This window comes from Cuculus canorus, chromosome 3 (assembly GCF_017976375.1).
Source record: "Cuculus canorus isolate bCucCan1 chromosome 3, bCucCan1.pri, whole genome shotgun sequence".
Taxonomy (NCBI): domain Eukaryota; kingdom Metazoa; phylum Chordata; class Aves; order Cuculiformes; family Cuculidae; genus Cuculus; species Cuculus canorus.
Genome location: NC_071403.1, coordinates 119,966,036 through 119,993,354, shown reverse-complemented (window position 1 = coordinate 119,993,354; position 27,319 = coordinate 119,966,036). Strand labels below are relative to the sequence as shown.

At 49.6% G+C, this 27,319-nt stretch overlaps 1 protein-coding gene across 1 annotated transcript in view; it reads right to left on the bottom strand.

Annotated features, from left to right (window-relative positions):
- TNFRSF21 (TNF receptor superfamily member 21) overlaps positions 1–27,319 on the bottom strand; it is a 40,586-nt gene that overhangs the window by 8,893 nt on the left and 4,374 nt on the right. Inside the window, exons 2-4 of the mRNA XM_054063487.1 lie at positions 23,061–23,715; positions 20,912–21,409; positions 6,055–6,320 (exon numbers count right to left, since the gene is read on the bottom strand). Coding sequence (XP_053919462.1) covers positions 6,055–6,320; positions 20,912–21,409; positions 23,061–23,715 — 1,419 coding nt within the window. The remainder of the gene's footprint in view (positions 1–6,054; positions 6,321–20,911; positions 21,410–23,060; positions 23,716–27,319) is intronic.

Here is a 27,319-nt window from a genome sequence, read left to right as displayed (position 1 = left end):
TATTATTTATGTTTGTATCTTTTATAAACTATTAATTTTTTGTTTATTGCACCTTAGAATCACAGACTGGTTCGAGGTGGAAGGGACCTTAAAGATCATCCAGTTCCACCCCCCTGCCATGGGCAGGGACACTTCCCACTAGGTCACGTTGCTCAAAGCCCCATCCAAACTTTCCCAGCCTGGTTCAAACCCAACCTCAGTTTGCCAAAAAACCAACTCCCAATTCAGATCAAACCTGGAGGAACACAGTGATACCCACTCCAGCGAAACCGAAACAGCTCTACCCCTTCCCGAGAGTTCTGGCCACTTTATCCTACAGCTTTGTGCCTCAAAGAGAACCTGAGGCAAGTCCAGAAGGAAAATTTGCGTTCAGTGTTGTTTTCTCGGCTGTCTGGGCATTTCCCAGCCCTTGGATTGCATCCGCCCAGCTGGGAAATCCATCCGATGGCTTCACCCTCAGTCTACTGCTGATGGTTCTCAGAGCGCAAAACTTATTGCTAATTATTGGGTCCATCCCAGTTCTGCTTTGCCAAAAGAGGAAAAGAAGGGGATGGGCAGGAGCTGTCAGGGGCTGTATTTGGGGAATGTCACTCCAGGCTCTTGACCCCTCCACAGTTTTGCCCTGCAGAAGAGGAAGAAACGGAGCCCAACGGCACTGCCACAGCCGCGTGCCTGGACACGGGGCTGCTTTCACATCCTCTTCTCCTCCAGCACAACTCAAAAACCCCACGGCTTAACCTCACACCAGAGCCAGCCCTGACATTTCTGCTGATTCACGGGATTATCCACGACATACAATTAAGCCACAGACCTAAATCTCATCAGGCTCGGGGCTGCAGCCCCTTCACCTTTTCAATATCTTCCTTATTAATTAATTAATTTTTTTTTTGAAGCTTTGCTGAGGTTGCGCTGCCAAATGCCCTGAGCAAAGCTCTTTGCTTCCCCTCCATCCATCCCCTGAAATATTGCAGCTGAGGCCAGCAGAGCCATAAATAAAAAGATAAGAGCTTAAAGCATTGCTCACAGTAGCCAACGCCATGCCAGCAACACCCCGGGCCAGCCCAGGCGAGCACAAGCACCCCGGCATCTGAAAAATGCTTTTATGCACCCCTAAAAAATCCCATTACCCAATGCCTGTGTCGCAATGAACTTTCCTGGGTTTTACCCTAAAATGAAGAATTGCGATTTGCTGGGACAGCAGTGAAAAATCTCTCTGTTTCTGCCCTTCACCACCACCTATTTTTGTTCTTGTCAGCACATTAATTTGGGGTGTCTGTGCTTGCTAAGCGGCGCCGGGGCGCGTGTGCCACCGCTCGCCAAGGCTGCCTGCAAGATTTTGCAAACCTCGAGCCTGTGAGGTGGTTGTGGTTGGGGCCAGCCTTTACCAGGAGCCCTGCGAGTTAAATGCACCCCCAAAAGAAACCCTTCCCACAGCTGCTGCGCTCACCATATTTTCTGCATCGGTGCAAAAAAACCCTTAGCAAAGCGTTTCAGAGGGCTAATCTCGTTTTAACCTAAATTCATTCGGCGTGATGCAAAACCAGCATAATCTTCCCCAGCTAAAAAAGACGGTTGAGACTTCAGCAGAGCCCTTCCCTACCCGAAGGACAATGTTCCTGCCACGTACCGTAACGCTCCAGGGACTCCCATTAATTCCTCTATTTGTGTCAGGGGTTGTAAATATTTGGATTTCGGAGCCTGAAAGGTTTCCAAGGGAATGGGGCACAAAGGCAGACAGCAGCTTTGCCTCTGCAGGTTTCCTAGGCTGAAACCAGACACCAGATAAAGGATTTGGGATGAGGATGCGGTAGGTAGTGGGACAGAATCATAGAATGGTTTGGGATCTTAAAGCCCATCCAGTTCCACCCCCTGCCATGGGCAGGGACACCTCCCCCTGGCCCAGGCTGCTCCAAGCCCCATCCAACCTGGCCTGGAACCCCTCCAGGGATGGGGCAGCCACAGCTTCCCTGGACAACCTGGACCAGGGCCTCACCATCTACAGTGTGAAGACTTTCTTCCTTATGACTACTATAAACCTTCCCCCTACCAATTTAAAGCCATTCCCCCTCGTCCTATCACTCCAGGCCCTTGGAAAAAGCCCCTTCCCAGCTTCTGTGGAAGCCCTTCAGGTACTGGAAGCTGCTCTAAGGTCTCCCCGCAGCCTTCTATTCTCCAGACTGAACAACCCCAACTCTCTCAGCCTGTCCGCATAGCAGAGGTTCTCCAGCCCTCACATCATCTCTGTGGCCTCTTCTATACCTGTTCCAACAGTTCCATACCCTTCTTATGTTGGGGATTCCAGAACTGGACACAGAACTCCAGCTGGGGTCTCACAAGAGCAGAGTAGAGAGGGAGAATCCCCCCCTCGCCCTGCTGGCCACGCTTGCTGGCTTTAGGGTGCCAATCTGCCGTCTGAGAACTGTCACCCAGTAACACAATTCCCACCCAGGCACTGGGGGTGTCGCTGGTTTCCTATGTTACCGGGTCATGGGGGGAATACGGAGCAGCATCCATCTGCACCCAGGGACGCCAGGCAAAGGCCAAAGGCATCGCAGAGGACAGAGTCACCCACGCGTCCTTCCCGGGCTCATCTACAACACGCGTCAGATGCTGCTGCTGGGTTGGGTCACCCCAAGGGCTTCTCATTGTTGGCTGCCAGAAGGATGCATACATTTGCATTGCTTATGAGAATCCTTCCTCCCTCCACAGCACAAATAGCTCTTTTTCTTTATTTTCATTTGGTTTTTGCAAGACTGCTTCAGCAGAGCTGGTTGCTGGAGGTGCAGAGCAACACCCACGCCTGCCACCAACAGGGCAACCCACTCCTTTGGATCAAACCCAGCTTGATATGGAAAGAAACTGCCTCGATTTGTCTGTATTCGGACAGACTGATCGCCAAACTTGGATTAGCTCTAATTAAAGGCTTTCCAACCAGCACAGATTGAAAGAACCCCAAGCAAAACTACCTCAACGCCTGCCCCTGGCATTATAAAACTGACTTCTGCAGCTGCTCGTGGTCTGGACCACCCGGATGCAGCTTGGCTGCTGGCACGAGGCTCCATGGATGCAGTTTCCCTTGCACAAGCTCCTTCCCACAGCTTTCTGCACCCTTCTCAGGGCCACTCCACCAGCGCCTGCACCCACGGCGCGGCAGCCAATCCAGGGAGAGGAGGTAGGCAGGTTAGAGCAGGTAATTCCTTGCAGAAGAGCAGTGTGCTGCCATGCTGAGGTGCTTTTGAGATCCAAGACCTCACGTGGCACTGGCTGGGGACCTTCAGGGCAAGAATGCACAGGAATGGCCACACCCAGAGCTGATCCTGGGGGATGTCCATTCGAAAAAGCTGGATCAGATGCACGGAGGAGGATGTGTCAGCTTGGGTGAATTCCTAACACACCTCCTCTGCTGAAACAAGCCCTGGTCCTCATGCAGACCCACCTGAGTCACCTTTTGAAAAGGTCAACAAATTTTTACCAATTTCTAAGGAATGCAAGTGAAAACCACATGGCACCACTGGACTCCAGCTGCTGCTGGACACTCGGGAACATACGCTCTTTTAGAAACCAAAGGAAACGGCCTCCAGGAGAGCTGGTCAAGAAGTCCAGAAGTGCGCTTGCTGACAAGTATCCATGAGATTTGGGTTTGGCCATTTTCTGGAGCATCTGCTTGCTCTATTTTCAGAGTTATGAGCACATGCAAGGAAATAGCTCATGTTCACTCCACCATCAGGAGTTCACCATCCCAATGGGTCGCCCAATAAACCCCATTCTGGAAGCTACCACCCACATTTTTGTGTGGTTTGAAAAGCGCCCAATAGTCTCGGCTGAAAGAGTGCAACACTCAGGAGCACTGAGCACCACAAACCCCAATGTAATAAGGCACTGAGCTACGTTTTATGATGTCCTTCCCCATTACTTTCCTGCTGTATTCAAAGTCAAAGCAGCAACTAGGTGGACAGAGGTCACTACCTGCTCCAGAGGACGTGTCCTTCTGCCACACTGCACATGCTGGAAACTTTAATTCACATGTGCAAAATGACAATTCCCTCTGCTTCTCTTCTTTGCGTAACCATAGCTTTGTGTCAGGCTTTTCAGTTCATTTTTTCCATCTTTGATCTAAAAACCTATCTTGGAGCATGGTGGGAAATGAGACAGCTACACGCTGCTTAATTACCAGGGGCTGGAAGGAAATAAACAGCAACCGAATGGGAGTAGGAGTGATCAGGCAGCGGACAAAGCAAATCTATCCACACCATGGATAGATAGGGCAGGATGCATGGGGTGATGCTTGGCACGTGCCTCGTTCGGGGTCTCTCGGAACACAAGCCCAGGACTCCTGCTAATGCACTGAAACACGTGGTTTCACACTACGGATATGAAGGACCAAGAAGCTTTGTACACTAAATGAAGTCATGCAGGATGTGCCACACAGTGAAGGGATCACACAGCCATAGAATCAGGGAATCATTGGGTTGGAAGGGACCTTAAAGATCACCTAATTCCAACCCCCCTGCCATGGGCAGGGGTACCGCCCACTGGCCCAGGCTGCTCCAAGCCCCACCTAACCTGGATTTGAACACCTTCAGGGATGGGGCAGCCACAGCTTCCCAGGACAACCTGGGCCAGGGCCTCCCCACCCTCAGCGTGAAGAATTTCCTCCTAATGTCTAATAAAAATCTTCCTCCTTTCAATTTAAAGCCATTCCCCTTCGTCCTATCATTCCATGTCTTTGTAAAATGTCTCTCCACAGCTTTCTTGTCCCCTCGGAGCCTTCTCCAGGTTGAACAACCCCAACTCTCTCAGCCTGTCCTCAGAGCAGAGGTGCTCCAGCCCTTGGATGATCTTCATGCCCCCCCTAGATGCGTTCCAACAGTTCCATCTCCTTCTTATGTTTGGGATTCCAGAACTGGACTCAGGACTCCAGATGGGGTCTCAGAGAGAGGAACAGAGGGGCGGAATCCCCTCCCTCACTCCACTGGCAATACTTCTTTGGATGCAGCCCAGGACACTGTTGGCCTTCTGGGCCGCAAGTGCACAATGCCAGCTCATGTTGAGCTTCTCAGTCTCTCCTACAGGGGAAAGTTTGGGATGGTCAAAATGGGATTTGGAAATCCCCTGCCCTGACAAGCGCTCTGTCTCACAAGCTTTGCAATAAGCAAAGGTCCACACCAAGTGCCCATGGAGGTTTGCAGGCACCCATCCACTCCCCTTTGGGTCTGGGTCACTGCTAAGGCCTACAGGAGATGTTCCACCAACTGGTTTAATGGAAAGAGCCCTCCCTTGATTACCACCATCCCCATCCACGTGTTGTCCCATCGGGTTCCACGTTCAGAAGAAGCCCCATACGTGTGTTTACAAACACTTCCAGAAGACCAGGAAATTACCAGAGCCAAAAACCAAAACCCATGCTGACCGGTATGGCAGAGGTGGCCAAAAGCAAACTGCAAAGGTCACCAAGGCAGCTCCTGATGGCTTCACAGCTGGTCGAGACCCAGCTGCAGGGCACTCCACAGCAATCTATTTATTCTCCCAAAATACTGGACAGCTTGTTTTAAGGCGAGAGCTGCCACAGAAAGGCAACAACTCTGGAAGATTGCAAGCATATCAGTCACCATCTTGGAAGTGACTCACTGCTCTACAACATTTAGTGCTCAGAGATGCTTGGCCCTTCTCACAAAATACTGAGGACTTAACAACAGTATTTAAGACCCGGTTGAAAGAGGGATGATTTTTACTCCACCTCCCCAATGCAAGGGCTCAAGCAGTAAGTTCTCCTGGTGACCTTCAGAGACACATGCAAACCATAACACGTGGGACTCAAGAGCTCCTCAAAAATTTGACAAGGTTTTGAGCAAACTTCAGTAAAGCTTTGCTGAAAAGCAAGGTAAGGCTTAAAGATAAGCCCCTGAGGAGCTCCAAGAGGAGATGGAGTCCAGCCACTTGGCTATTACCTAAGCTTGAGACAGCAGCTGGTCCCATGCACCCACATGCTTGTCATGGCCAGACAAGACATGCACTGCATCAGACAAGAGCGCGCGAAGCCCAGCCCATCGTTACCGGCGTGGTGTCCTCCATCAGGCCTCGGATCTTCTCTACCACGTCGTTGCGGCGGTGCTGGCGGAGGGCGCTGATGAGCTGGGCCAAGCTGGCCTCGGGTCCACGGATGGTCCAGTGTTGCAAGGCAGCGTAGGCGCGCTCATGGTCAGCGGCGTAGCCATTGGAAAAAGCCGCCACTTCACGCTCACTGGCGTTGCACAGGAACTGGTAGATGTCCTTCCACTGGCTCCCCACCTGGGCTGCCACCAGCTTCAGGATGTCAATGCCTGTGGGGCAGAAGAGCTACAGGTGAGGCACAGGGGTCTATAGCCTCTTAGCGTCGCAGATCTAAGCTTTAGCAAAGCTTCTCCAATCCCCAAAAAGGCATGCTATGCTTTTCTTAGGTTGTTTTCATACGGAGATTATTATTAAGACCTTTCCTAAGTCCAGGCTGCAAGGAGCTCTGCAGACAAGCAGCGCCCACAACACCCTCAGCACGTACTATGTAAGGGGTGAGAGATCCTTAGGTCGCTTCAGTTGGGACACACGCACTCTAACATTAACCGTAACACTCTAATTTAACCATAAAATCACCTGCGCTGTTAGGCACAGGAAAACCCCTGGTACTCTGCCACCACACGGCTACGGGAGCAGGGGAAATGGTAACATGCCCACCTGTGCGCCAGCATCGCAGCCACCCCTTTGAACAGGGGCTGGATTAAGCAGTGAGACACCAAACCATATCTATAAAGAGGAGTATTTCCATAACAGAGCACCTACAGCTGCATATAGAGCTGTTTCCAGTGCAGATTGGTGGGATGACTCAGTTAGGAGACGGGAGACCCTGTACCACGTTAAGTGTTGGGTGAATGGAATATCTGGTGGGGGTTTGGAAGAGCAAAAAGGCAGAGCTTCCCCCAGAAAAGCCCTTGAGATGCACTGGTTCAAGACGATGAGGGTTTCCTTTCTTTAGCTTTGGGAGCAAAGGAGAAAAGCACACCATTCCTTGTGTCTGCCAAGAGATCAGGATTTAAACCGTCAAAACAAAGCCATATCTCCTCCACAATACCTCAGTAACCTTCAAGCCAAACACCATCTTGTTTTAAACCACTACACAAGGGGTCAGCACAGGTGAGCTGCAGAGATAAATTTGCTTTTTCCAGGGAAGTAACCACACCTCACATTTCCCCAAGTGCCAGCACACCTCCAGCACTACAGGGACAATTTCTCCTTCCCTCTGTGAGCAGAAAAGCTGCGTCAGCAAAAATAGCTGCTTATGGAAGAAAATCATAGCCAGGGACTTTCCATCTGGCCTAAAATTTAACAATTTCTAATGCAGTTTCGATCAGACCTCCCAAAAGCACCTTCAGGTCACAGCCCTGACAGAGCCAAAGATACACATATATATATATATATTAGATATATGCACATACGTACACATATATATTTTACATATATAAACAAATAAATGAAATCATGCAACAGTTTCGGTTGGAAGAGTCTTCAAAGCCCATCCAGTTCTATCTTCTGCCATGGGCAGGGACACCTCCCACTGGCCCAGGCTGCTCCAAGCCCCATCCAACCTGGCCTGGAACCCCTCCAGGGATGGGGCAGCCACAGCTTCCCTGGGCAACCTGGGCCAGGGACTCACTGCCTTCAGCATGAAGAATTTCTTCCTAATGTCTCATCTTAATCTTCCCTCTTTCAATTTAAAGCCATTCCCTCTCATCCTACCACTCCAGGCCCTTGGAAAAAGTCTCTGCCCAGCTCTCCTGGAGCCCCTTCAGGTAGTGGAAGGCTGCTCGAAGGTCTCCTCAGAGCCTTCTCTCCTCCTGCCCGTTTTATATATGAAAGAAGCAGATGCAGATCCCCACCCCGTGCTGCCCTGCCGCGAGACGAAGCGTTCGTTACAACAGTGTGGGAGCACACACCAGTCACACAGAAGCACTAAAACTTAATTTGTTGTTTTATGACCCCTATATTACCTGCTCCCACCTACGTATTTAAGGCAGATAAATCCCAGCATTTTTATCTGCTCTACTGGTGAGAAAAGTTTTCAGCTGGGCGCAGCTCGATCTGCCCCGGTTTTACAGGGCGGTGTGACATTTACATCCCGATGGTCTCACCTAAGATTTATGACACAAAGCGCTGATGCTCCTACTGGCATTTTCAAGTTTAGTATATTTAATCTCACCGTTCAATAAAGTGGCCCCATAAACATGTTTATATCCCTTGGCAATAATATCCCAGGGCACGAGAACGCCCCAGGCAGCAGAGGACTTAATGGCGCGTAATGATCTTTAGAGAACAAATGTTCCATTAAAAACGAATTTGGAAATGTCTACCTTAATACTATAAGAACTTTAAACTAATTTTCTCACAACTATTAAATGAATTTAAGCCCCATATGTGAGCTACATTCACTACAATATTGTGCAAACTAAACCCCAGAGAGATACGGAAGAGACACAGACGTGAGCACAGATTTGGCTCCAGTCAGTCAGAAAACCATTACTCCCTCTGCTCTTGAAAAATAAGATTATAACCATTACATGATGAGTTGCGGCTGCACGCTGCCAAGTATTGTCGCTCCGGCCATTTACAATGACTTAATTAATTTGTTCAAAACTAAACTAAAATATTAATATTTATAATAAGCTTTAAGTCCTCCTATTTCCATATTTTCAGAAGCCCTACAAGTTACTCTGAGGAGCACCAATAGTGCCAAACTGTCCCATTGGGATGGGAAGGTGCCCACTGGGGTGTGCAGAGCAAAAAAAACCCAGATCCACCTTAGATCCTGGGTCCTCCTCACCCGCTGAACCATGTGAACCTTCTCCCACCTCACGTATCTGCATGCCAAGGCTGGAGATGATGATCAAAGCCCTCCTGATCTTTGCAATCTCAAGTAGAATGGCCAAGTTCAGCAGTGATGGTGCTTCAACCCACCTGTTTCACGCTTCCCATGGGTCATAACCATGTTGGCGTGATGCTAAAGCTGCTCTGAGCTTGCAAATACTGGAGAACAGCTCGAGTCCTCCTCCTTTTTAACATGGGTCACGGGAACAGCCTGGGAGAGCTGCTACCACCCTGCTGCTAATGCAGGAGGCACAACCACCCGCTCCATCATTACCATCCACTACCATTTATCACCCAGCTGGAATGAAACAGGAATCTTTGCTGTGAAACCCCCAGGGCTACATCCAGCAAAGCTGCTGCATGTGCCGTGGCCATCCCGGAGCAGGCAATGACAGCATCTGATGGATTCAGGGCATCCATGCACATCTTGGGTACTTGGGCAGGTGGCATTTCAATTGACATTATGTAAACATTGCAATTCTCTAAATGTCGTGATGGGCTACTCCATGTAACCGCCTTATATTTCAAAGTGGTGATAACCCCAGAGCAACGAATAACTCCCCTTCAAGCCAGGACAAGACCAACATGTTGTGCACAGGCAAACACAATGCCGGAGGGCGGATATACAAGCACAGGAACATGGGCACAGCCAGGCATGTCTACAGCCAGAGCAAACTGAGACAAATGGAGACAAGTCCGGGAACGGACAGACACCTGTGGAGTGGCACAAGCAAACAGCACTGCTGAAGACACATCCAGCTCATCTACAAAGATGCTGAGCTGAAGGGAAGACCTTTCTGGAGATGCAAGGTCTCCTCCAAGCACACTGCTCACCTCTACCTTAGTCTTCCCCATAAAACCCATTTCAGTTTATTTCAGTGACTTCTATTTGCTTATTTTGAATCTGGTTCAAGATTTTTCCCACCTGTTTCCATCTCCTTCAGATGTCAACCACCCACCTCATTGAGGTACAGCTTGGTGTAGACACAGCAGTCACTCCTTCCACTCATGAACATCACCACGGTGGTCACAACCCAAGTGCATGGGACTTGGCTGAGCTTTAACAACTCTCTTGAGCTTGTTTTGGACAAGCCACACTCATCTCCCATAGCTCTGCTATTTACAGGTTGGATACAAACCAAATTCTTCAGCAATCGTTTTGCCCTCAAGCAGGGCAAGAAGCCAGTGCAGCACGGGGCCACGACCAGCAGTGCTGCAACACTTACGTACAATACCCCCAGGAGACCATTTCTCCTCTCTGCCATTACTTTTTCACATGTTCAAGCAAACTCAAGAGGAGTGGAAAAGCAACCCCGTTAGAAAGCTACACCCAAGCACCTGGCAACAGATATGGTAACGTCTAACCACAGCCGCACCACAGAGGAGCTTCAGTTCCTTCCCCTCCTCACGCTCTTACAAACAAAAAAGCCATCATTATTTTTATTTTCAGGGTTCAGCCAAATATCCTTTGGTATCTTTCAGAAGGGTGCTCGTTCAGAAGCTGTTGCCTTTCAGGAGGAATCTGTGGCTCAAGCCTACACAGCCCTCCCAAGCTATGTGGCCTCCGATCCCACTAATAATGAAAGGATGCACACAGAGAAAAGGATTGAAAAGAAATGTTTTCTTGTGAGAGTGATGAGGCCCTGGCTCAGGTTGCCCAGAGAAGTTGTGGAAGCCCCATTCCTGGAGGGGTTCAAGGCCACGTTGGATGGGGCTTGGAGCAGCCTCGTCTAGTGAGAGGTGTGGCTGCCCATGGCAGGGGGTGGGACTGGATGGGCTTTAAGGTCCCTTTCCCATCCAAAATATTCCATGATAAACAGAGCACCAGTTCAAGCCCTGTAGACTGTCTCATACAGCTGGGAAGCAAACCTCAGGAGATCTCCCAGGACCTGCAACATACACGGACTCATCTAGCAAGCAGCTCATCTACCCAGGGTTCCAAAGCCAGCTTCATATGTTTTCAGAAAAGCTGGATTTCAAGAGACTCCATGCTCCGGCCCTTCACCAGCAGCCCATGACGCCTGCAGGAACTGACCTCCACCATCCCAGGAAGCTGGAGCACCTGGAGCTTGCACTACTTACCTAACGACACAGGCATCCTAAAGATGGGAAATATTCATTTCTACACCACATGCAGTGATGAATCCTGACAGTGAAAGAGTGGCTGGATTTCAACACTTGCACAGACCTTGAGGATGAAGCATCCCGAGTGCTGAGCACAGCCCAAGAGCACACAAGAGTCTGACAGCAGAACCACAGTGACACGACCCAACCCTCCCCGGCATTCAGATAAAGGCTTTGAATCACTGCAAACTCAGCTCTGTTCCTGAGCTCAGCCCACTTACCTCCTCCAAATATCCTCCTGACTCACGTCTATTTTTACCTCTGAGCACACGACAAGAGCCTGCATGTAGAAGAAAGCCAAGATGCAGCACAACCGAACTCCAGTTGACAAGACACCATGCCTTGGCCAAACCAGGACTTAGAAATCGCAAAGCCATGACAGAAATGCCTTTCCAAAATGTGAAAATGTCACTAACCTCTGCCGAAAAGGGGAGTTATTGGGTACGCAATTCCTACCCCCCAAATATGTATCAGATCCTAAAGGAAGAGGTTTGGAAGATGTGCAAGGTCCTGCACCTGGGTTGAGGCAAACCCCAGTATCAGCCCAGGCTGGGGGATGAAAGGACTGAGAGCACCCCAAGAAGGACTTGGGGATATTGCTGAACGGGAAATTGGACATCGTACGCAATGTGCACTTGCAGGTCGGAAAGCCAACCATACTCTGGGCTGCAGATCAAGAAGTGTGGTCAGCAGGCTGAGGGAGGCGATTTTCCCCCTCTACTACACTCTTGTGAGATGCCACCTGGAGTCCTGTGTCCAGTTGTAGAATTCCCAACATAAGGTGGCTAAGGAACTGTTGCAACGTGTCCAGAGGAGGCCACAAAAACGATCAGAAGTTCTGAGGACAGGCTGAGAGAGCTGAGGTTGTTCAGCCTGGAGAAGAGCAGGCTCCACGGAGACCTTAATGGGACCATTCAATACTTAAGGCATATAAGAAAGATGGGGACAAAGATTTTAGGAGGGTGTGTAGTGACAGGACAAGGGGCAATGGTTTTAAACTGAAAGAGGGGAGATATGGATCAGACATAAGGGAGAAATTTTCTCCTCTGAGGGTAGTGAGGCACCGGAACAGGTTGCCCAGAGAAGCTGTGAATGCCCCATCATTCGAACTGGTCAAATCCAGGTGGAATGGAGTTTAGAGCAACCTGATCTACTGGAAGGTGTCCCTGCTCACAGCAGGCTTGCCGGACTGGATGAGCTTTGAAGGTCCCTTCCAACCCAAACCCTTCCATGATTCCAGTGAGAGCCTTTGTCCGGACAGGAAGAAAGGACTCACTCTTATGAAGACATGTTAGCAATTTGCTAGTTTTCCCATGGAGGACAGTGCCGGTACCAGACCCTCCCAGGAGCCAGTGATTCACATCCTCAATAAGTGCTGTTTGGGCAACAAACCACTAAATGGTGATGTTTGTTTTTTTTAGGAAAAAAACCAACCCAAAAATCCTGCAGGGCAGGAAACGGCCTCCTGACAAACACTTCCCACACACTCTGTGGAAAATAACTCAACCAAACCAGGCAGTCGAGGAAGGTCTGTGATCACCCGCAGGCGGCTACAAACATGCTTCAGACCTGAGAACATGAGGGTCAGCAGAAGACAAGACCTCCTTTCCCACCACATGCTATACGGAAGTCACCTCTACAACATCACCTTTGGTCCAACCCTCTCTGGATCCACAAGAGCTCCTGCCCACCACCACAGGGTGCTCTCCCTGCACCGGCGATGGGGACCTGCAGAGTGGACTTGCTCTTTCTTTTGTTTCAAAGGGATCGTCGAGCTTAAGTATTTCTGTAATTATTAAATTTTGAAAGGCTTTTGCAGAGTTAATCTTCATTATAACCCTCCTGGACAGCTGGTAACGCCCGGCAAGCACGCTGCCGCTGTCAGAGCCATATAAATATCCAGACACCCACAGATGCCAACCCAAGGATTAAATTTGCTTCCCGCATATTTTTTTCCTCCAGACAAGCCGTGATGAGTGAGGGTGAAAAAGTCTGCCTTGTTATTCGAGAAGTTATGTGCGACAGCCCCACCAATGTGAGAAATCACAGCCCTCCCAGCTGGGAGGTTTTTCATAGAAACATAGAATCATTTGGTTGGAAAAGACCTTTGAGATCATAGAATCCAATCATATCTGTCCACTACTCAACCACATCCCTGAACACCTCATCCACCTGTCTTTTAAACCCCTCCAGGGATGGGGACTCCACCACCTCCCTGGGCAGCCTCTGCCAGGGCCCGAGAACCCTTTTGGTGAAGACATTTTTCCTGATGTCCACTTTGAACCTGCCCTGGTGCAACTTGAGGCCATTCCCTCTCATCTTCTCGCCTGTCAGCAGGGAGAAGAGACCAACACCCACCTCGCTATAACCTCCTTCCAGGCAGTTATAGACAGGGATGAGGTCTCCCCTCAGCCTTCTTTTCTCCAGGATAAACAGCCCCAGGTCCCTCAGCCGCTCCTCATAACCCCTGTTCTCCAGCTGCTTCACCAGCTTTTGGCAAAATAACCCTGGCCTTGGTGGATTTTTCTACACGGACAACCTTGGTCTCCTTGCAGAGCTGTCCTGCCTCTGACACTTGGCCCTCCACCTTAACAGGTGGGCAACAAATCCTAATCCCCTGTTAAATGAACCCGGGGCCACCCAACAATTTCAACCATGGAAGAGTTTGGATGTTTTCTTCTCTTTTTTTGAAGCAGATTCGGAAATAAACGTACCAGCTCCTCAGAGCGGCTCTCCACAGCCCTCCAAACGTTGCAGATAGATGGCTCACGTAGCAACACACATTAAAAGGGGTCAAGCACCGGGCTCCAGGCCTGCTAACGCAATAAGGCTGAGGAGCAAGATATGATAAAGCTGCACATGATTAGGTTTCCTCCTCTCCAAGCAGAACAGCAGCCTCCCTCCTTCGCTTTTCCCAAGGCTCCTTTTCACCATGAAGCCTTCGTCCACTCTTACACACACCCTCTGGAAACCACACAGCTTTCCAAAAGGTCCAGAACGAGCTTGGGGCAAACCTGTGCAAAATTTTAAGTCAAGGAGTTTGAGGAAGATGCTGTTTCCAACTCATCAGATGCTATCCCAAAGCTCCCGTGGAAGAGGTTTGCGCTGCAGACACAGTTGCTTCATCCCACCCTGAAGCAGAGCACTGTGCCAGCACTGGAGCAAACCTAGCAAGAAACGCAGAGCTCCCACGCAACCTAATCAGCTCTGTGGAGGGAACATCCCTGTTTTAAGGCCCATCGGTGCCACAACATCCATATTCCTCATGGTGCCTGGCACACACCTGCCCCTTCCAATTTAACAAGCCCCCGTTCTACCTAGGTCTCACTTTGAGAGGATCAGTCATCTGTAGATTATTAAGCTGCAGATGCCAGAAGAGAGACTGCTTTGACAAAAAACCCAATCACCACCTTCTGACTCTTAGTTTTGGCAGGTAGGCAGACATTAATCCCTCATCTCACGCTCTGTCTGCCAGAGTCATATTAGGGTTTGTGCACAAGCCCAGGGCTGCTCCTCTCCAGGCGTAACCACAATTACCAAATTACGTGAGCCGCAATGGGCACACCTGCCCTCATGAGATGCTGCTGGCCATCTCTACCTTACTTGTGGTCTGGGCGCAAAACCTTGAGGGCACCACAGTTTGAGACTGGTGAAGATTTTAACCTCCTCGCCCCTCGCCATGCTCTGCGGATGTGCAGAAGAGATGGAGCCTCCAAGGATGCTGTTCCACAGCAGCTTTCCACATCCTCACGCTGCCTCCCAGCATGATGCTCCTACCACCGCAGTTCAGGAGCTGATCAAAGGGAAAACTCACCCAACTAAAAGAGCCTATGACGTGGTTTTTGTCTCATTTACCCACACAAGCACTGAGGAGAGGTCCTAAAGTAGCATCCAGCGTGCCAGCTAGTCACCCTGTAGACTTGCAAGAGCCATCACTACAGCTGGGTTTCCTTATTTAGGGTAGCAATGAAGAAGGTTGTGAAACCAGGCTTGCAGAAAAATATCACCTGCTGGGTTGTTTCCATGCTCTTGCTTCCCTTCATCAGGCGATGGTGTCATGGAAAAGATTACAGTTATGTGTGGGCTTTTTCAGTCAACATACTGTCTCTTTAAAAGAAAAAAAATCAAGTAATTTTACTCTGATAAGCATCTTCCAACACTAACCATAAATGAGTATCTGATTCCATGTGAGGGCAGCCTGCAGTGACCCGAGACACCCCAACGCACACACACCTGTTGGTTATATTCACATGGGTTTGCTTTGGAGCTGCAGCACAGGGTTCGGTTTTCCGTGGCACAGGGCTTTCCAGAGCAGCTCTGGTTCCTTTTCAACACCCTCAACGGCTTCCTCTGGAGAACACCAAGCTCAAGCGTAGCCCCGGTCCTACAGCAGAACGGCAAGCCAAGGACTATCCCTATAAATCACCAACCAAGATGATGCCAGCTTCCAACATGATGACAACTGGGCATCCCGACAGCTAAGCAACCGAGATCCCCAAATCCTGACACTCCCCATCTTCCCAGCATCATCTCTCAACTCTCCGCTCTGCTTTCAATCCTGAGCCACTTTCAGGATTCCATTTCTTCTACCTCCAGTCAAGCCTCAGCTCCATCTCAGCTGCAAACAGCTTCTGCGCAGCAGTTTATCTCTCTGATCATTCAACCAGAGGCTTCCTGGCTTCACTCTCACCACCCACTGCAATAACATGCAATTACCAGACTTGAAGAAAAATATAAGGGAAGTGGCATCTCATGCCAGCGCTGCCAAGATCTGATCATCAGTCTTTCAACTCAGAGAAAAAATACCACCAAAATATCACCAAATATCACCAAATTCTCTTCTTGCCTCTTGGCATGCGATGCCAGGGAGTTTCTTCCATACACAGGAGGTTTTACCCCAAAATGTAACATTTTACAGAGTCTCTTCACTTGCATCATCTGCTACTTAATGGGTGAAAGTCAAAGGCAACACTATCGGAAGTTTCTGCGAGATGATTTCAAGCCTATTTTCATGTTTGGCATAGCATGATGCCAATTTTGGCCCTTCCAACACACTCAAAAGCCACGGTTCTATTCTCCATTTTCATGACAAGCCTTGCCTTTGGAAACAGCAGAAGAAATAGGCATTTGTTAAAATAAAGGGATTGTTTAGAAGAAAAGTGCTGCTGTTGATCCCCTAGAAGAAAATGGTCATACAAGGTTAAAACCATAGGGTGCTATCAGCCCAGTACCCACACTGTTCAGGCACCAAGCTGATAATTCCTTTGGAAATCTCGGGCAATTTGCTTTTCCCCTTTGGATTCCTGTCAGCAGTGCTAGAAAGTAAAAGCCAGCCGAAGAACCAAGAACTTCTCCAATCACAGCTGCACTGCTGATGCTGCTCCACTTCCAAGATCCTGCACAGATGAGACCTGGAGGCTTTGGGGAGAGCTCCTTGCCATGGGGATGGACATGGGGACACATATGGAGGTAGGGTGGTTGCTAACTCAGGTCATGGCAAGCTCTTTCCAGACCTCTGAACCATTTAATCCAGTGAGAATCGTTGGTATTTGCTGTCTTGGCTGGAACACGTCCATGTTAAGGACACAGGTCTTGTTTTAACACCAACATTGCAAGCTGCTGCTATTTTTAGGTTTGGGCTGTTATTTAAGGCGCACGTTATGACTAGAGAGAGCACGGGGCATAGACACCAGCTCACGGGAAGATGAGGACAAGCAAAATGCCCTGTGACAACAACCACTGTCTAGGATCGTACACCAGGATCTCAACTATTTAAGCAACTCAGTACATCAAGGACACTTAGGAACCGGGCAAGAGTTCAAGCAGCTGTTTCCACCCTAAAATCTTCCTCTTTGGGGAAGAAGCCAAATCGCAGAGAGACGTCTTGGCTCCAGTAGTGTTGGTGCCACTCTGACCATGCTTCACCCAGAACCGATGAGCTTCAAGAAATTAGTAATAAAAGCTGATAATAAAATTCTCCAGGCTTGGATGCCAGCTGTGCTCCCATCCGGCACCACAGGAGGTGCCCAGGGTGCCATCGCAGGGACAGCCGCCCAAGCACAGCTCCTCCGAGCAGCGGCTTCAGCGCCTACGTCAGACCCGCTCTTCCCTTTCAAAGGTTAAAGCTGTTTACCGAAAGGATTAGGAGGGAGGAGAAGGTAAACTAGGAGGAAGCGGAGGAAGACTGCGCAACAGCTACGTACACAGGCTTTGCCCCAGCCATAAACACACCCCGAGCTCTCGTTGGTGTGGCCTGTCAATGCATAGGTGGGGAGGTCACACGGATGGGGGTTCCCTGCCAGTACCAGATGTACTGGAGTACTTCACCTCCAGCCCCAGATGACGCTTTAAACCTAACTGTGTGCCCTTCACACTTCTACTGCAACCACAAACCAGGCTGGCACCTGAAGACCTGGGCAGCAGCTGTGGTCCTCAGATCTATGGAGGCTTTGCTCTGACTGCCTACCATGGAGGAATCTGCGCTAGCAGCACAGGAGGGAAAAGATTTCCTCTCTGCAACAGCATGAGTTTGTTCCTGGCTCTATTCACCCTTACCTGAAGTGCTGCTTCAGGATGAAGCGTGATTTGGGTACAAACACTGCTGGAGCAGCAGACGCCTAAGCCACGATGTGGCAGCTCTGCAGAACATCTTAGCTGTATGGACAGTTACTAAAAGAAGTATCTACATCTTTTCTCATTTTTGAGTAAACAGTCTTAAGAGCCGTACGGTTCAACAGGGAAACCAAAGGAGGATTTATACACCACCACAGAGGAGAGCAGCTTCCATATCTGACACAGCAGAGCACCACTACCACGTAAAAACTAATGAGCCGTGTCCTTTTAGCTAAAGGCAACACAATTTAGGGAACGGCAGTGCTGCACTGAAAGCAAGATAAAGCATTAATTGCTTTGCACTTGTCCGCCTGCCTTCATTGCACAAAGTTCAGCTGAGGACATTCAGCGGTCAGCAGAAGTCATGAAGCCACCCATGCCAACACGGAACCAGCGTGACTACTGCAAGAACGATGGGAGGGGATATGCAAAACCGCCCAGCCAGGAGCCCAGAGCAATGGGACACTGTCTCCAGTCCTGAGAGGCTTGATCAGACACAGGGCTGATTTATTAATTAAGTGTGGTTTTGCCATTAAATCCAGCTTATTTCTCAAGACAAGAGGAAAACCTAGCAGGTACCTCGTGAATTTGATGCATTAGCTGAATTCAGCTGTTAAATCACAACAAGGAAGACCAGAATGACTCATCTCGGGAAGGACACGATGACCCTGATTGATTCTGTTCCCCAAAGGATGACAATACCTGGGAGGTGGGGTTATACCTAAATGGGGCAACATAGCCTCGTCGCTCACCACACATCACCTTCTTGTACCTGCATGGTTTCTTCAACCTGAATCATGCTTGGTGACTGAACACACAGCACTGCCCACAAAGGCAGCTCTAACGTTGCCTCCAGGAGAAGGGCAGGATCTGCGATGCCAGGTTAGAACCAGAGGTGCACCCGCTCCAAGTAGCTCGGTCTGGTCCCTGCACTAGAGCACTATCTGCAAGCACAAACTTAGCCCCTGCTATGAGATAACAAAACTCACCGCTCTAAAAGATAAGGAGCTGTGAATTCAACCAATAGGTAATTAAGGTCATGGGAAAAAAAAGTTACTACAAGTTAGTAACAACCAGCTGCTTTGGCCACTGAACCATGGCCACAGCCATGTAGCGCTTGTGGTAACACTCACAGGTAAGGACGTTTAACAAGGTTCTGCAGCTCTGTTGCAGATCACTCACCATCACCCCAAGGAGTCCACTTTGAGTCTCAAAGATTTGGGGAACTATGGAGTGCAGGGGTTACTGTAAAGATTTATCACTGAGGCAAAATGCTCAAGAAACCACACCGGAAGAATTCAAAAGAATTAAAAAGAAACTGATAGGTAGAACAAACACAAGAGAAAGCACAAAACTAATTCCAACAAGACATTACTGGTTCTATAAATGCATTAACAAAAGCAAACAAAGTGTAGGTCTATTAATCAGCAGGAGGGAGAAGAGAGCACAGCACAGAAGAGGGCTACTCAAAGCCTTCTTTGATTTGCACTTAAGCACCCCAGGATGACTTTCATCAAGCACTGATCTCTCTTAAACCTTCCAACCTTTTTTCAATCCACTCTTTGTTTGGCTGCCCCCTTGTTAAATGTGCTTTTCTAAAGGTTAACTGGGAACAGACAGTTACAGTGGAACAATCTCAACCCAAAGTAAGGACTCATCAGGGCTGTCTGCAAAGGATGAGGGTCAAAATTTGGAGAAGTGGGGCAGTGAGAACATCATGAGGTTCAACAAGGCCAAGTGTGAGGTCCTGCACCTGGGTCGGGGCAATCTTCATTTTCAGTACATGATGGGAGATGATGTGATTGAGAGCAGCCCTGCAGAGAAGGACTTGGGGTGCTGGTCGATGAGAAGCTCGACATGAGCCGGCAACGTGCGCTCGCAGCCCAGAAACCAACCGTGTCCTGGGCTGCATCAAAAGCAGCGTGGCCAGCAGGGAGGGAGGGAATTCTGCCCCTCTGTTCCTTTCTGGTGAAACCTCATCTGAAGGATTGTGTCCAGTTCTGGAATCCTCAACCTAAGAAGGAGATGGAGCCGTTGGAATGGGTCCAGAGGAGGGCTACAAAGATAACTGGAGGGCTGAAGCACCTCCCATATGAGGACAGGCTGAGAGAGTTGGGGTTGTTCAGCCTGGAGAAGAGAAGGCTCTGAGGAGATCTTACAGCGACCTTCCAGTACCTGAAGGGGGGACTATTCATAAAGGCTTGCGGTGATAGGATGACAGGGGACAGGTATAAACTGGAGAGGGGCAGATTTAGACATTAGGAAGAAATTCTTCGTGATGAGGTTGGGGGGGCCCTGGCCCAGGTTGCCCGGAGAAGCTGTGGCTGGAGGTATTCAAGGCCAGATTGGATGGGGCCTTGGGCAGCCTAATTTAGCGGGATGCCCTGCCCATGGCAGGGGGGTTAGATCTAGATGATCCTTAAGGTCCCTTCCAACCCAAACTATTCTATGATTCTATGAAAACTGCCACCACAGCTTTGCAGTTGAAGAACTGGGCATCCTGCTAAGGAGATCACGGCTGCTCAGTGCTCCTGCTCATGCTACCATTAATTTATCATGGATTTTTACAAATCTCAGTATAATGACCACAACAAGTCCTCTTTTAAGTCTCACTGAAAAGCTGACAGCAAGTCATGCACCTAAAGAACAGAAAACACTCTGAAGCAGAGCCTCCAGGAAGACCACATGGAGCCGTGTGCCTCCATGACACAGCCTTTAAAGACAACCTTCTTGGCTCCAGCACAGAGGAAGGGCTGGGGACAAGCCAGCAGTTGGGATTTAGGGCTAAGAACCTAAAACTGAGGGGTTGCCAAGAGCAGAGGATGACTCAGCTTTCTAGAGAGAGGCGGGAGAGACGGGGCACAGGGAAAAGGATGGCACAAAAGACAACCGGACCCATGCCTGAGTCACTGAATAAATAAGGAGAAAGTGAAACAGAAGAATCGTGGAAAGGGGTGGGGAAAGAAAAAAGGAGTCTTCATTCAAGATCCTCCTAACAAGGATGGGTGGGAAGGAGAAGGAGAGGAGATGGGGTAAGCAAGTGACATTCCCTTGTTTAACCCTTCCTTCAGGAACACAGATACACCATGGAAACAGGGAGGTGGAAAAGCCATAGATTAAGAGACAGCTGAGGAACCAGTATATGGTCTCTGTCCTCACTACCAGGTCCAGAAAGTCAGAAGAAAAGCCATCAGTCAGTGGACATTGGGGCTGCCCATCTAAAGCACCATGTGAGATGGCAGAAAGGATGCTACCCCCACAGTCCTCGATCGCTACTGCTCACCGTGCCCGTTGCAGTAATAGATCCACTTCTCCCTGTTCTGCGTGGGGGTGGTGGACTTTTTCATAATAGCTTTTTCCACAATGGCACTGGGATCTTGCCTGGGTCCCTTCTTCAGAGTCCGTGAGCTCTTCCTGACGCTGCAGACGACGATAACCACCAGGACCAGCAGCAGGAAAAGGACGATCATCCATGGCAAGTGTTCATTGATGTCAAAGTGCTGGTGGACATTCTGTGTACCTCTCCGGGGGGGCCTGTATGGGACACTGGACTTCTCACTCCCCGCCATCTCCAGTGCTGGCTGCTTCTCCAGCGCCTTGCTGGTCTGCTTGTGCCGGTAGCTCTGCGCCTGGCCAGCGGCGCTGGAGCCTGCAACGGTCCCACCGGTGCCGTCCGTCTCGTTGGCCAAGGTTTCGTTGTAGTAGCCCGCGGGCTCCGACGTGCCACTGGATGCGTGCGGTCCAGAAGAGGGGACAAAACTGGGAACTGAAGAGTTCAGACCTGCAAAAGGAGAGGAGAGTTCAGTGTCACGGCACCAGAGATGCGATACAGCCTAAGACCTGCCTGAGCATCTGCTTGGCCAGCAGACAGAAACCCAACGCCAGGCAGCGACAAAGAGAAGAGGTGAAGTTGAGGTTTGCCTCGGGGAGCAGAGGGGTACAGTTACAGGGGTAGGTTCAAGATAAAATTGATCCTTGTTGGGTTAAGGCTAGTGGCAGCTAGGCATGCTGTCCATCTGCATCTGTCCCACATCCAGTATGTCCCAGAAAACCCACAGTTTTGAGGGAGCTGGGTTTTCTTTCTCGGGTTTATGAACTTGAGTTTCACTCTGTGAAATGTGATTTTTGGGCTATAAACACCTGGAGGCTTAGCGTCTCTCTACTGGGGTTTGTTAAGGAAGCAAAACCTTTTTTTATCAGCACCGCAAATCAGCTGTGTCAACCATGAAACAGGTTTCTGAAGCAACTCAATTTCCCCCCCAAGAGCTACTTTGCACCTTTATTGAGTATTTTATCAACCAACAGCTCTCAGGTCCCAGCCAGCTGCATGACCAAAGCCTGGTGAGAAGAGGAAGGGCTGTCGTGGCAACAAATTGAGCTTACTTTGAAAATTCAGCTTTTGAAGATGGAGTCTAATCCCAGTTGAGCCAAGAACGGGTGTAACCACCTGTAACCTGATTTTGCCTCTGATTTGATTACTCCAAACACTCCGAATGGGACGCAAATATGGAAAACACTTAAACTTGTGCCTAATTGTCTACAGTTGATTTCAAAGTTCAGGTAACACCCTCCTGCCCTCTCCCAATGACGCACCAAGAGCATATCAAGCTTCCAGACCTAACAAGGCAGCAGCACTGGGAGCCTGCGACTGTCAACACTTCACTGCTACTGTATTTACCAACTCAAGTGCCATCAGAAGTTGCATTTTTTATTCGAAACACTCCACCAGAGACACTGTAAGGAAGATGCTTCCCAGGGAGTGCTGAGCATCACCTCAAATGGGGTTCCACAGCACCACTGCAACCAGCCATGGCTAAAGCGTCTCAATAAAGGCTGTAATGACGTACAATTTCCAATTAAGTAAAAGAATCCGTAACTCAATCTGGTTCTCCCCACTGTTGATAATTAATGGAAATCCTCGAAATTGAAGAAAAAAAACTTATGGGACCATCTAGGCTTCTGGAGGGTTGTTATGGCAACATTCAAGGCAATCCACTGGCACAGTACAGGGTGAAATGAGGCAGAGAAAGCATGGGCGTGAAAATAGTGAATCCACCAGGGCAGAAGTCTGGTGGAGCAAAGCTCCTCTCCTCTCTGGGTTCTCCCGCTGCATCCCAAGTCACAGGTTTGTCACAAATGTGCAAAGACTTGAGCTGGTACCACACACACAGGAAAAGAGGCTGGGGAATGTGGTGTCCTTTCAGTCCAAAGAGTAGGGCAGCCAGGTGTCCAATCATCGCTACAGTCTCAGTTAAAATGTTATTAGATTAAGTGAGGGCAACCTGATGCACTCTGGAACTGCTTTTTGGCCAAGAAGCAAAAGCATCACCTGCTCCTTAGAACAGGCTGCCCTTTAAGAGCATAAAGCCAACCCTGACCAAGGAAGGAAGGCAATCCCATGACCAAAAACGTGTTTTAGTGGTGGACATTACCTTTGGGAAGATCAGCAGTTGGTGGAACTTCGTAGGGCTCTTCACCCGCTTCAGTGCTTGACGAAGTCAAAGATGTGTTTGGAAGAGACGCTGGAGAACCACAGACATTGTCACTCTCTTTCGTCCCTGGCTTGATGACCACCATGTTTTTCCCAAAGCAGTCAGTGTATGTTTTGCACTTCATCACACTAGAAGGCACATCAGAAAAGGTACCACGAGGGCACGGCTTGCACCTAACATCTTCTGTCTCGGTTCCTTTCTTGCGGACGCCCCAGCCAACCGGGCACACCGTGTAAGGGACGCAGGTATCGTTTGTCTGAAACGTACCAGACAGGCAAGTGCACTCGCGGTCAGTCAAGGCAGTACAATGAGTTTTCTCAATCATTGGCAGTTCACAAGGTTTCCTACAAGGGTGGCACCGCTCTATGCCATTCTCATGCTTAGTAAAAGTCCCATCTGGACAAGGGCTGCACTCTCTTAAGGTAGTCTTTGTACAATGTTTGGACACATAGGTTCCTGCGGGACATTTGTCGCAGATCAGCTCTTTGTTGGTGGCATGGTCAAGGTGGCGGTACTTGCCAGGGGGGAGGTTGATGGCATTCTGCTCGGAGGTCAGCTTCGACTGACCATCAGCGGTGCCCAGGAGCATGAGCAGCTGGAAGACAGATGGGAGACATTAGCCAACAACAGCGTGAGACCGGAGCCCTCTCTGCCAACAATCCCTTGCAGGATCACTAGGGATGTCCCAGAGCCATGGGACCATGGAGATGTTTCTACACACAAGAGTGGGAGCTCAGTGAAATCAAGGTGGAAGAGAACCAGGACAGACAGCAGCACACTCTCTAGACACATCACCAGCTATAATTATCATTCCTTAAATTTGACACCACACTTCTCAGTGAGACTAAGCATCATTTACACCGCAACCCGGCCAGGGCAGTAAATACTGCTAATTGTGTTTCAGCAGTATGTGCTACCTGGCCAGCCCAGGAGAATTTAGACCAGCTTAACATTTCAAGGCTGAGTGTGTCCAGCACAAGCCAGGCGCCTGCCAAGAAGACAAAAAACCCCACGCAGGTGGCACCCCCGACCTGTAAAGTCTTCCGTACTCATTAATCTGCACTTTTTCAATTAGTTGCCTTCCTAAATAACACAGACCAGGATAAAATCCAGGCTAGTGGGCATTATCAGACTATTTCTCAGCCCCTCTGCCCTTCCATGATTTTTTATGACCCTGCACAAGCACGAGGGTTTGGCAAGACCACAAGGAGTGTTGTCTGAGCCTCCAACCGCATCTGAACCCACTTTAAACCAGATACATTAGCAACGGGAGAGAAAACCCAATGCTATTTTTAAGCTCTGCTGTAACTCAGTTCCTCACTGCATCAGATACAGGTGAAAGGTCTCCAGTTTTTAGACCATGAACTGCACCCAGCTGGGCTTTAGTGAGATGATGACCACAAACCCGTTCATAGAATCAAAGAGTAGTTTGGGTTGGAAGGGACCTCAAAGCCCATCCAGTTCCACCCCTGCCGTGGGCAGGGACACCTCCCACTGGCCCAGGCTGCTCCAAGCCCCATCCAACCTGGCCTGGAACCCCTCCAGGGATGGGGCAGCCACAGCTTCCCTGGGCAGCCTGGGCCAGGGCCTCACCACCCTAACAGTGAAGAAATTCCTCCTTATGTCCAGTCTAAATCTTATCTCTACTTTTTTTTCCAATTCCAGGCTTTTATTCCCTTTGCATGGAGGCTCCTCCATCTCCCAAGAGAAGCAGGACTTCCACAAGACCTCTGGTCCATGGATTTGATGTCAATTATGGCAGTGGAGATACAGCACCAAGAACAAAAGGCACAGAATCACAGAATGGTTTGAGTTAGAAGCAATCTTAAAGATCACTTAATTCCAAACCCCTGCGATGGGCAGGGACACCTCCTCCCGGATTGGGCTGCTGAAGGCCCCATCCAAGCTGGCCTCTCAAAAGAAAGGTTGACACGATCTCATACAATGTGCAAAGCAATAGAAAAAGCATTTTCAAACAGCCGCAAGCTGGAGAAACTGAGAGGAATGAGCCAATGAGACCTTTGAATTTCCAAAGGGGCTTTTCCTACACTGGACGTGAAAAAAGCAGAGACCCTAACGCTTTTCAGCAGCACAGCCTGGCACATAAATCAACTGGCTATGTTATACAAGCACTCATTTTCGCTCTGCTACCTATTCTGGGCTATCAGCCAGCAAGAATATATTCCGGAGGGGGGGAACCCAGCCTACCAACAAGATGACTCTGCAGAAGGCAAATTGCAGCAGAGGCGCAAGCCGCGCCGCGTCATTTTTGGTGCAGTCTTCTGCTTCCTGGAAACACAGAGCACATTTCTGTTTCACCTGCTAAATAATTTACAGCTTGAGATTTGTACAAAACGCTTCCTTTTTTTTTCTCTTTTTTTTTTCCCCCTCCTGAAGCAGCAATTACCGAGCAGGCAGAAGCAAGCAAACCCGCAGGAGCTGACGAGGATCCTGCAGCGGGCAGGCTAATTACGGCACAGCAAATTAAAACAAAAAGCGGGGCTGCCCTGGCAGGCACCAAAAGCATATGGGATGCATTTTATTTTTCCCTTCCCTGAAGACATGATTTAACGAAGTGCTTAGCTGGCTCGAAGGAAACCTGCCACCCATAATCTTCATGACGCAACCCTGAATTAGCAAACCAGACACAGCAGGATCCGGTCTCCCAAGGTTGCGCGAGAGGTCACCTGAGTTACTCATCCTCCTCCCTGTGACAATACCAAGCAGGACACGGTGTCACGAGAGGCAGGAGAGCTTGCCAGGGATGAGCTGCATGCTGCCCTCTCGGATCCCAATTTCACTCTCTGCATCAAGCTAGACCCTGAGACACCCAAAGAGAACCCACAAGCACACACCATGGGGCCCATCCTGCTCCCCCTTTTCTTCCCATAGAATGGTTTGAGTTGGAAGTGATCTTAGAGATCATCCAGTTCCACCCCCTGCCATGGGCAGGGACACCTCCCACTGGCCCAGGCTGCTCCAAGCCCCATCCAACCTGGCCTGGAACCCCTCCAGGGATGGGGCAGCCACACCTTCCCTGGGCAACCTGGGCCAGGGCCTCCCCACCCTCAGCGTGAAGAATTTCTTCCTAATGTCCACTCGACAAGTCCCACTGGGGGAAGGCTAAGCAGTGCTGAGCATCCGCTATTTAATCAGATTGGTGTTTCTCGCCCAAAAACATCCAGCCGCTCAGATTTTGTGGCTGGCACCACTTGGGTCTCTGAAAGAGAAGGCGAAGAGCAGGAGGACATACACAAAAAAAAGGGGTGTCTGCTGGTTTGGCCCTTCATCCTCAGACCTGGCCAAGCAGCAAGCAACACCAGACCTTTCTGGGTGATAGAACCAAGACTCGACAGCAAAAGCAGCAGAATAATGACGAGTGCTCTGCTTAGCTACTGGATTTCAGTTCATTACTCCAATTCCGAAGGAAGTTTATAGGGTAACAAAAACACAGAAGAAAGGAATCGGTGCAAGGACAACACTCAAGAGCAGATCTGGTTTCAGGCAGTTTTCGGCACTGCTTTCCGTGGCCAATGCAGAAGCAGCTCTGAAGCTAAAAGTCTCGAGCACGACAGGGTGGCCACAACCCCAAAGAGCATCTCCGATCCAGCATCATCGCCTTGAACCACACAGGCAAGGACAATTCCCAGCTGCCTCCACCTATTCCAACACACGAAGGTTTTATGGTGTGAGGAAAGCAAATCAGGCTGGAGAACACTCATTTCCATCCCCCTATATCGAGGAAACGGCTCAAACAAGAGGACCTTAGTGCTCATCTGCAAACAACCCTCAAGCCAGCAGCATTCTGCAGCTGATGTGGTCATGACCCACCCTATCGCCACCCAGCTTGATGACTCAATGATGGCATCTATGCCATGCCTTCATCACCCTCCTAAACAACTGCATGCATGACAGTAATTTGTGCAACAAAGAGCTTTCAGGGGGCCACAAGCTTCCCAGGCATGGGCACAGGGGATGGATGCAGCTGGGAGCACAACAGCTCATTCGAGACCCAAATCTGCTCAGTGGCCCAGTGAGCCAACGTGCCAGCAGAAAGCTGGTGGGTCAACAGGTATTTGTGTCCCAAAACAAGGCAACACCTTCAGACCCTGAATGTCTCCAGTTGTGTTCAACGACGTCCCACAGCCCTGCAGGGAATCACAAAACAGTTTGGGTTGGAAGAGACCTTAAAGCCCATC